The sequence below is a fragment of the Zonotrichia albicollis genome, chromosome 3 (genome assembly GCF_047830755.1).
Source record: "Zonotrichia albicollis isolate bZonAlb1 chromosome 3, bZonAlb1.hap1, whole genome shotgun sequence".
In the NCBI taxonomy this organism is placed as follows: domain Eukaryota; kingdom Metazoa; phylum Chordata; class Aves; order Passeriformes; family Passerellidae; genus Zonotrichia; species Zonotrichia albicollis.
This window is the reverse complement of record NC_133821.1, coordinates 107,453,820-107,464,843: the sequence shown is the minus strand read 5'-3', so window position 1 is coordinate 107,464,843 and position 11,024 is coordinate 107,453,820. Positions and strand designations below refer to the sequence as shown.

General features: G+C 44.5%; 1 protein-coding gene across 4 annotated transcripts in view; it reads left to right on the top strand.

Annotated features, from left to right (window-relative positions):
• Nucleotides 1–3,685: 3,685 nt before the first annotated feature.
• Nucleotides 3,686–11,024, top strand: part of SMAP1 (small ArfGAP 1) — a 91,408-nt gene continuing 84,069 nt past the window's right edge. For all 4 annotated transcript variants that reach the window (XM_074538447.1, XM_074538446.1, XM_074538445.1 and 1 more), the window contains exon 1: nucleotides 3,686–3,929. In XM_074538447.1, coding sequence (XP_074394548.1) covers nucleotides 3,812–3,929 — 118 coding nt within the window. In that variant the 5' untranslated portion in view covers nucleotides 3,686–3,811. The remainder of the gene's footprint in view (nucleotides 3,930–11,024) is intronic.

The following is an 11,024-nucleotide window of genomic DNA, read 5'->3' as shown; positions in this document are numbered from 1 at the left end:
GGTGACAGGCTCACAGCTCAAGGCGTTCTTAAGATTGTGACAGAAATTGCACCTGAAGCATTTGCTGAAACCCAGTGGTTACAGTCAGCATTTCAGCTTCTGCCATTCTCCGGCAGCCAAGGATCACAGGTCCCACACTGTCTGACCCGGGGGCTGCCCAGACACTGCAGCACGGGCAGCCAGCTTGGAAGAGCCAAGCTTCAGAAACATGACTGAAATTTGCATTTCCCAGGAAGTTATATATATATATGTGTGTGTGTGTGTGTATACATATATATATGTGTGTATATATATATATATATATATATATGTATATGTATAACTTTTTCTTAAGAGCTTGAAAATATCTGAAGCACCAAGCTTTCTTATGAATCAGAAATTCTCAACTCAACAACTCTAACTGGAACTCCATTTATATTTATTTCTGGACTTTGATATTTGAAGATGAGGCATTAGAGAAACACAGCTATTTTAACACCTGCTTTCAATCCAGTTAATAACTTTGCACCTGATACATTCTTTCCCATTAAGTCAAATTTATGCTAATGCTGTCCTGATTAGCAAATACTATTTAAAGCTGGTTTATGGGATGATTTCTGAATGAAGTAGGTGTCTAGACTTGGTGAATTTCAGCTATCAGATTATGAAGTTCACAAACCATCAATAGGTATCTCTGCAAAACAGTGGAATAGCCTGCAGGATGACAAGTAGTGACAATTATGGAGAGATTTTTCTCATGCTGGGGAATCTGCTTTTACCAAACAGAACACAATCTCTAGTATTGGAAACCACAGAAATCCAATGCTAAAGATACTTTATGAGAAATTCAGTTAGCCTCATGAAACACTCAGTTCTGAAGATAAAGGTCTTGAAACACAAGGCATGTACTTTAAACAGTTCCAAACCTGGATGGCACAGGCTGTGCACTACAGGGCTTAATGAGAGGTGCAGCAAAGGGCGCCGAGCTGACAGGCTCAGCGTGACAGCCAAGGATCTTCTTTGGAAGGAGCAACATCCCTGCCTTCTCTGCACCACATGTCATGGCATGCTGTGGGCAGACCTGAATTCATTCTAGAAATCATAGTCTATTCTGAAAAACATCTTTTCTTCCTTTCCTCCCCTCTGAACAATGCTTTTGGCAATAACTTCACATCTCCAACGTTCTGCTACTCTTTAGGATCTAGAAAAAGCAGCATATGCACAGAAGGGATACATTTTTGCTCTCCTTCAATTCATTTGTGCTCTGAGGAAACACCTAATGATGCATTTACAGCATGCTGTTTTCAAAGCACTATCTATTAAAATATTAATAACCTATTCATCTCACCCCATGGTGAAACAGGTGATTTCATATTTCTACTACATTACAGAAGCAGAAGTACTTAGAAGGATAATTTTCAGAACAGAACACAAGAAGCAAATCATCATGCTCAACACTCAGAAGATATCTCACATCAATCAAGATATATCATCTAGCTCTAAGGCACTAAGGAAAAAGCACATTCTAAACAAGACAGCCTGCACAGCTGGGTAGGTTTTTTCAAGCACAGCAACTGGATCAATAGTCACCTTACATGGGAAGCATCGCTGCATTTGTTTTAGAATCAGAGAAACTGATGCACATTAAACCAATTGCTTAAAGCTATTTGATACCTTCTGGCAATATGGCAGAGAGTTTCAGACTATGTAACCTACAGGTCAAGTCTGTCACACAGAAAAGCAACTACTATTTTCTTCTAAAATGGCAATGCTGCTCCTTATCTAGCACATGAGAAGCAAGTTCATGTCCTTTTCTCTCTCTGCCCACACTCTTGCCTTTCTGACAAGCATCCTGGTTCTCAGAGTCCTGGGAAAACAGTAAGGAATAGAATCTCCCTTTCTAGCTGAAGCTGGTTTTCTCTAAAAAAAAAAAAAAAAAAGAAACCAAACCAAACCAAACAAAAAAACCCAATAAAAAAAAGTAGCCCACTTTGGGCTGGAAAATAGTTATATGCTTGTAGATAAAGTATTCAGCTAGAAGAAGTCAGTCCTGCTTAATGTCATGTTTAATGTGCTTCAATAATCAATAAATTCAAGTCTCCAGGCAAAGGCTGATGGCAAATATCAGGATACAGTAACATTTTTGTTACACACCTTCTGCTGGAGCATGTCTTTGTATTTTGGTACTGTAAGGCAGCTGGAGCTTAACTTTGCTGTGCCATTCTATATTCCTGCTTTTAACCCTTAATGCCTGCTCTGAGCAGGATGCTAAACCCTCTGTTAGAATTATGTATTTATGCCATATCCTCACTTTGCAACCTCCTACCCAGTAACTCACTGGCCAGGAGACTCCCACTGTTCAGGCAGACCTTAAATCTCTGTTTGAGGGAGATGTAAACACATTTTCCCATGTTAGGTGTTAGTTTAACTACTAATTAACTTAATGTGTAGTATTTTCATTTTTTTTCTGTTGCAACTCTTCCACACTTAGGGGATAATTTAATTCACTGTTGTCTCTGAGAAAAAGAAAGATACAGAGAATGATTCAGTAATTTAGTGGCTGAGAGAGAAAAGACCTGAATTTCCATCTGCCTCACATAAGCATTTTATAGGCTATATATAGGCTTCAGCTCTTTCCAGAAGGGTTGGATTAGAGGCAAAAAAATGCAGCAAGCTAGAAATGATCTGACAAAAAGGATGTTACTGGTGAAGACTCTATAAGAGAGTACTCAGCAGCAGCAAAGGGACCTGATACAAAATGGAGGAAGGGGACAACAGAGACATGGCATTTTGAGAGGCAAAGTGTAGAGGTGCACTCTTGGTCCCAGGAAATCGGGCTCTGCTTTTCTGCAGGTACTTTGGATCCAACTCTGACCTCCCCAGAGCATCTCACCACCTACACACGAGTGGGAAAGCACAGGTTTCCTCACTGAGAGGTCTCTGCCGCCTGTACAGCTTTATTTCAGACAGAAACACGTACTCTCAGAGAAAGTTCACGGGGCGAGTTCCGCCTATGGCTCTAAGAGCTTTTTATTCTCCCCCAGCAGCGGCCTGGAGAAAGAGACAATGTCCCAAGGACACGGGGTGCCGGATCTCACGGACCTGCAGATCCCTTGGGGTACTTGCCACCGCTGGGTCGGTAACACACGGGCAGGGGTGTCCGATCGCTGGGCTGTGCGTTTCGGGGTGTTCACACAGCGGGAGAGCCGCGGGCTCCGGGACACCCGCGCCGCTCGCATTCCCTCACGGGGTCCGGGACACCCGCACCGTTCCCGCCCCCTCACGGACTCCGGGGCGTCCGCACCGCTCCCGTCCCCTCACGGGCTCCGGGGCACCGGGACCGTTCCCGTCCCCTCACGGCCGGGCCGGGGCGGGGCGGGGCGGGGCGGGGCGGGGCGCGCTCAGGTGCGGCGGCTCGCGCCGGGCCCCTCCCTTGCCCCGGGCACCACCTGGGGGGTGGGGTCAGGCGCCGGCGGATGGACACATCACCTGCTGTGATCGAATGACCCCTCATGCCCGGGCACCGCACCGTGCCCTTCTAAAGCCAGAACGGCGTGGTTTGCTCGTTGGGAAGCGCCGCGGAGGGGCGACATCGCGGCGCGGCCTCGGGGACCCGGCGGACTATTTGTCACCCCCGGAATAAGGGACTGTCGTGGCCGGGGTGGGCGTGTGCGCGCGCGCCATCCCGGTAGCGGGCGGGGAGGGAGGCGGAGGCGTTCGCGTCCGCAAGTAGTTCCGGTTGAGGAAGTCGGCGCTCGCGGCCGCCGGTTCCCGTGGCCGCGCCAGGGCAGGAGCGTTCCCGGCCCCGCTCCAGCCCCGCTCCAGCCCCGCCATGGCCACCCGCTCCTGCCGGGAGAAGGCGCAGAAGCAGAACGAGCAACACCAGGCCATCCTGGCCAAGCTGCTGCGGGAGGAGGACAACAAGTACTGCGCCGACTGCGAGGCCAAAGGTACGCGGGGCGGGGGGCGCGGGGCCCGGCCCGGGCTCGGCACTGCCCCGGCGGGTCCCGGCTCGGGGCGGCCGCGGGGCCCCGCTCGGGGCCGCGCCACGTCCGCAGGGGCGGCGGGACCGGCGGGCGGCTCCTCCCGGCAGCGGGCCCGGGGGCGGCGGCAGCGGGGTCGGGGGCAGCGGCGGTGCAGACAGACAGACAGACAGCCTGACCTTTCGGTGTGAGCCGCGCTCCGCTCTTCCCTGGGCTGGGCTGCAGCCGCCTCGTCCTCCAGCGAGGAGCCCCCAGCCGGGCTTTATGCAATGACTGGCCCAGCCCTTTCCTGAAGTTTCACGGCCGCGGCCGTTTCTTGCGCTGCCAGGTATCGATCGGAGCGGGCCGTGGCCTTCGGGAAGGGACTGGCCCATGCCAGGGGTAGGTGCCAGATGAGCTGGATGTCGGCTGTCCAAAACATTATTCCCTGCCCTGCTGACTCAGTCAGAATGCCAGGCTCTGTGAATCTGGATGTCTCAGTCTGGTTAAACGTGTCACAGATGTGGCTGTGGCGATGAATGGAATTTTAAAGATTGTATCACTGGCAAATCTTACAGTGCTTTAATTTTGTTTTCCTGCACAAAAGTAGATATATATTTGCGTTTGTATTTACCTTGGATTCTGTGGCTTTCAAATGGAAATTTGTAGCACGTCCCTCTTTCATCTAGAGTCAATTTATTATGATCTTGTTCTAGGTAAGGTGGCTGCACAGTAAGTTATTAAGTCTAATGCTTCCTGAATAACAATTGGAGTTCACGGTGTATGATTAATGCTAGAGCAGCCTTGTGCAGTCCTTCTCCACCTAAAGTGGAGGTGAAGTGTGAGTGAGCTTCGTTTGGGCTACCAGAAATGGCACTGTTTGTAAATTCTCTTCCCGTCTGTGTGCGCTACTGGATTTCACTGTGCACGCAAGTCATGCCATGCACAATCACAGAGAAGACTCTGTTGTCTTAATGTAAACTCTTAGAAGTACAGGATATGGATTGCACCAAAGATAATGGGTCTTTATATTTTGTAAGTAACTCTGCCTAACCATTTCCAAACAGAGCTCCTCTTGCCCCCTGACAGCTGGTTACCATGTAAATGACTCTTCATAACCAGTGGCTCTTTGGAAAAAGCACATTTGTATGTTTCATCTGTTATTGGCACTCTTATTTTCATGCTGAATGCTGCTTGGTGTTGCTTGCTGATGGAATTCCACATGTAATTGTTCTGTAGCATCAGCCTGAGGGCTGTGTTGCTCAAGACTGGAGTCCAGAATTCTCCAATCACTTGTCCCATCTTCCAAGTTTTCTCTTCTAACTCTGGCTTAGTTAAAATGTTTGCACATCTCTGTAACCCTCAGTGCTCTGTATCTTTTGCCCTTTCAGTTCAGCAGTGCTGGCACTTTCAGCTTCCTTTTCCTTATATTTGTGTTATTAAGTGGTTTTATTCAGTGTTCTTTTCTCTTGTGCTTTCTTTCATAGATCAAGCTTTGGTGTATCTTGAATTTGGTTTTCTTTTTCCTGTTCGGCTTCTGGAGGACCTACCAACATCTTGACCAGGCTGTCTTCTGCTAGTACATGTTCATTCAGTTTTCAAATTTCTAGTAAACTGTTTTATTTAGGTACCTACTAAAATCTGATGGCACTTTTGAAAGCTTCTTGCTTTTCTCTTTTGCTTTCTCTGTATGCCAGAAGCCTGGCTTGCCTTCACCCTGTCTCCAGGAAAGGTGGCATGAAAATACTGGATGATGCAATGTGAGGGACTTGTGGTTTGGCAGTTCCTTTTTTATTTATTCTGTTCTTCCCTTCAAGTCTAATGTGTGTTTGCTTCATTCTGTTGCAGCAATTTTGATTTTAAATCCTGTATCATATTAGCTTTGTAGTGCTATCTGACTTTGCCTGTACTGTGTATGTTTGGGGGTTTTTAATAGTTGGAAGGAAGAGTGTGGAATGATAAACTTGCTTTAGTTGCAGCTCTTCTAAAGGCACTTGACTGAGATGTGGCCATAGATACACAGTTTGTGGAGATTTCTTACTTGAAGTTTAGGAAGCTTCCTTCAGGGAAGGAGGGTTGTGTGAACAATGTTGACATGCTTCCACTATACCCTGAAGTCTGGATTTCCATGTGCCTCCAGAAGACAGCTCAGAAAAAAAGGAAACATAATCAGTTGTTAAGTTGAAAATCAAGCTTATCATGAGCATGCAGTGCCGCTGTTGAACTCTGCTTAAAGGCTGCAGCCAGCTGTTTTTTCCTAATGTGTTTCATGTTTAATCCATGGTGTATGAGTGCTCATGACTTGCTGCTGCCTGGCAAAGCTGTAGTTTTGCTAGTCCTGGAATGCAGAGCTGTGTGAGGCAGCAGCTATGAACGTGGCTCTGCTAGCTAACCAGAGCCTGCCAGCTGTCTGGCATTCCCCAGCCTGTGAGATCTCCTTCACCTCTTGCAACGCTGGCAGCATCCCTTTCATCTCTAGTCCTGTTTGTTATTAGTCTGGAGTTTCCTATCGTCAGTTCCACTGGAGAGCCTCTTGATCCTGGATTCTGCAGAAATTAACCCGACAAAATGTTAACGACTTCTCTTGTGTCAGCCCTAGTTTGGCATGTCTTTGGTTTTCTTCATGTAATGTATTCTTTCCTTTCTCTGCAATGTTGCAAACTTTAGTTTCTGTTGCTTTCCTCTCTTGTGTGAACTTTGCTCCTTTGTCTGTCCTTCTCCCTTCTGTTGCTCAGTAGGAGGTTCCAAGTTCTGTGTTTTGTTTCTTTTTCTGTTCACATAATTGTGGGGTAACATCTTCATGATTAATTCCAGTTGTTTTAACTGAGCTGCAGTTGTCTTGGATCTTATTCTGTCAGTACCTAAAAACGTCCTTTCAGTATGGTCTTTCAGATTGCTGTCATTTCAGCATGGGCACTTGACTGAAAATAATTCCTTTCTCTTACCCTAGATATTATAGTATCTCTTAAACCTGAAGTGTTATATTTACCCTGGGCTTCTTTTCAGATAGTCACATCCAAAGGTTGTGGAAATCTTGCAGATGATACTTGTCTATCTAGCTGCTATTCTTTGAGGCTCTGGCAATTCTTAAGTAGCTAGACATAATTTAAAATCTTACCAATATCCTTTTGACCCTAAACAATGGATGTGTGGTCCTATTGGCATATTTGCCACTCATTACTCTCATTGCATCTACTGTAATGCTATGTTGAACTCTTCCTTCATATCAATAAGGCTTCTTTCATATCAATATAATGCTGGCTTTTACTTCTTGCGTCAAAAAGGGGATAGAGGATCTCACTACCATCCTGTCACTCCTGAGTCACTGAGTTAGCTTTCCTTGCCCACCTGCAGGAATGCCATATGCATTGTCAGCAAAGAAGTCTGAAACGTGCACCTTTCCAGTATTTATTGTATGCTTGCTCTGTGTAAGAATTAGAAAAGGCTATTTCTTGGTCATCCTGAAAACAATATGTCATTAGCAGTGGTCTTGTATCAAGAACAAACCTATCCTTTGATTTGTGGCCTGCTTCTTCAAGTGTGAGGTATGCAGATACATTGCATGGCTTTGTAAGGTGAGGAATGCAGCTGAGAACACATCTGCCAGAGTAGTATTAAGTAATAAGTAGGATTGCTGACCCTGGAACCAGTTTCTAGAAGTGATTTTTATTCTGTATTTGACTTTTGCTTGTTCAAATAGCTGCTCTGAATCTGACTGTTGCTGCTAAAATGTGTTGGAAACTACCTGTTGTAGGGCCATACGGTGGTTGCCATATGTCACCTTCAAATTGTAAATCTTGCAGCTGTCAGAGAGATGAGATGAGATGATACTTCTGTGGGGAAGAAGCCTGAAAATGAAAGGTTCTGGAACTGTCTTTGCAATCACTGAGACTTTGGAAAGAGTGAGGAGGCTGGGATGACATTTGACAAGGCAGTTCGTGTCTGTGTACTGTCTGTTCTTTACATCCCTATGTGAACAGCTGTCTGCATAAGGAGCTGATGTCTTCCCAGTGTTCTGTTACTAGGAAGGAGTCACACTACTGTTTCTGATGCTTGTAGGAAATAGTAGGGTATGTTGACAGTAGATTAAGCCACCCTGAAGTTTTGAAAGAGAGGCAACTGAAATTCCTTTGTGATCCTTTTGTTTGTATAACTAAGTAAAGCTGGCAGGAATTGGAAGGATGTAGGAGAAGCTGTATCAGGTTTGCAGACTATGCTGAAAGCTATTGTAAAGCATTTGAATTTTTCTTATTTTTCGCTGTAGAGGGAGGGTAATGCATTTTTAAAATTGTTGTTTCAATCCTGATATTTGAATCCCTTAAGCAATAACACCTCTTAGAAATCTGTCAAATTAAGCCAAAATAAAAAAACCTCAAAGTGTTAACGTCAGTTGGGGCCCTTTGGCTATAGGGGCTATAATTTGCCATTTCTGCCCTGCTTATGACAGGCTAGAAGTCTTCTAGACTTGTGTTCTTATTGCTTGACAGCAAGGCTGGTGTTAGGATGCTGATATTGAATACTGAATCAAGTGCTTAGAAGTTGAAGTGTGTGATGAAGCACAAAAGGAGATTAGTTTCAAACATGATTAGGAACAGTAATCAGTCTTATGCTCCCCATTTACAGAGGCAGCTGCCCTAGACCAGGACTGGTGGCCTTCAGTTTGCAGGCTTGCTTGCTTAGATGGACAGTCCTTTGATTCTGCTGAATATCTTGTCCCCTTCTAAGAAAAAACAATGTGAATGTTCTCTGGCATACCTTTTCTGTCTGCTGTGCTTGTATTGGGATGTTGTCTTTAAGACCAATGGATTGACTACTGAAGTCTGTAAATTCATCTCCCTATCAAGAAAGCAATTACCTGAGCTGTCAACTGCTTTAGATTTTTTTAAAACTGTAATCAAGTTAAAATAACATAATTGGAAACTTGCAGACCTTAGTGTAAACAGCTGTAGATGTTTTGGGCCTTCAGAAAAGGTGAATAAATTTCTGTATCAGAGGAAGTGTTCTGGGGAATTTTTTGGGGTTTTTTTTTGTTTTTGTTTGCTTACTTCCTGCCTGATAGTGCTTGAAGCCTGTATAAATGATCTGTTACCAAAATCACAGTACAAAGAAGCACATTGACACTGTTGCTTGTTCAACCAGATTAAAATTGGTTTACTTTGGTTATAATATTAACAAGAATACTTTTCAGTATTTATAGTTGTACTGTACAGTCACTGAATATCTGTGTGTGATTGAAGACTTGGCCTTCTGTCTGAAGAGTGGCAGGTACAGGCCCTTGGGAGTGTGGAGAGAGACTCAACAGGAAAGATTGGTACTAATATTTGTGTAGCTGAACTTAACTTTAGCTTCCCTAACAGCTAACCAATCCCAAGCATGATTGGTTTCTTTTCTCTCCCCCTTAGCAGTGGGAGAGAAAAGAAATACAGTTTAAGTAAGTGGGCAAACTAGCTATGTTAAGAAATCTGGAGTATCCCATATATGTTTACAGCTGTTCAAACTCCTTTGTGTAGACATTCAAGTCTTGCATATGATCTCTTCTATGGTTGGGAGACCAACTTAAATATTTGTTTGATCACTTTTTGTGAAGCTGCCTTGTTGTTTACTTGTTTGATGTCTGGTCTTTTAAGTGTCTTAATCTTGCCTGTATTCTTTAATAGCTAGTGTACTTCTTTCCCAAGCAGATGGATAACTCTTACAGCTCACTGCCCTCAGCCTGTGCAAGGCATCAGCCCTTGCCTCACTGTCAGGGTAAGAAAGCTTTGTGACAGCTCATTTGTGACAGAGCTCCCACCAGGGCAAGGCACTGGCTGCTGTACCTCCTCAGGTGAAAATCTTTGCTGTCTTCCTCCTCAGGTGGAGAAACCCCTGAGAGTACACTGGGGGAATAGAACACAGATGGATTATTCTGGAGGTCAGTTCCACACATCATCTCTGATGCAACTTCTAGTCCTATATTGAGGTTCAAGCACAAAGTACTAATTTACTGCTAGCTGATTGTGCTCTAAGGATATTCTGTACCAGTTGTTGCAAATAGCAGCTGTTACTGCAGGTCACTCAGATCAAGAAAGTGCTGGTGTTTCTTTGTGTGTTTCTGTTGCAGGGTTCACATTGCTTCTGCAAGATAAGCTTGGGAAAGATCATGTGAGTGTAATAGACTGGAATATGAATTGACAGATACAACTGGAGGCCTCTGGCTCTCCAGTGGGGCTTTGCAATATCCTTCCTTAAGGAATAATGAAGGCAAAGTGTTTTGATTCAGGGTTGTTCTTACTTAAGCTTAGCTAACGAAATTATATATCTTGAGCTCTAATAATAGTAAGGAACTGTATCACTGGAAGTCCCAGTGATAATCTGGTACTTAGCTGCTAGTTTTCTGGCCTTTTTGTCAAAGACTGTGCCTTCAGAAACCCTTAGGGACCAGAACAACTTTAATCTCTCTTGGGACTGGATAACCAGGGTTTTTTTGTGATTTCCTGCTACAAAACAAAACTACATCAGTGCTCTCATTCTGCATGCTCTTAGCTGTTGCTGACACTATTTGGATGAGAGTGAAGCTTAGGAATTAGTTGCTGTTGCAGCCCTGAGAAGGATAGTTGTCTCCCCCAAGGAAAGAGCCCTTAAGACACCTCATTTGGTGGGAAATAAGTACAGCAGCCTTAGCCTAGGACTTGTGAATGGGTTGTTGCAGTGTTGGGTGACACTAGTGGCCTCTGTAAGGAAGGGTGACTCTTTCTGACTCTTACAGTGGAGAGAAATATTTTCAAATAAGTCACAGGAAAGAAGTTTAGCTTGTAATACAACTGGATTGTTTGCAAAATTGAAGGCTTTTTTCCCAAAGTGGATGCAATCTCTGTTCTTCAGGACTTAAGTTGACCTGACTATGTGAGACCCAAAGCAGCATGATTTAACTTTGAACTTAGCATTGCTTTGACAACAGGCCTGACTAGGTGACCTCCAGTGATCCCTTTCAACCTAATTATTTGTGACTACTAATAGAAGGATTTGTGGAACTTCTTTTTTAATTTTTTTTTATTATGTTGCAAATCTTTAGATTCTCTGAGGTGTATTATACAGATGCAGAAA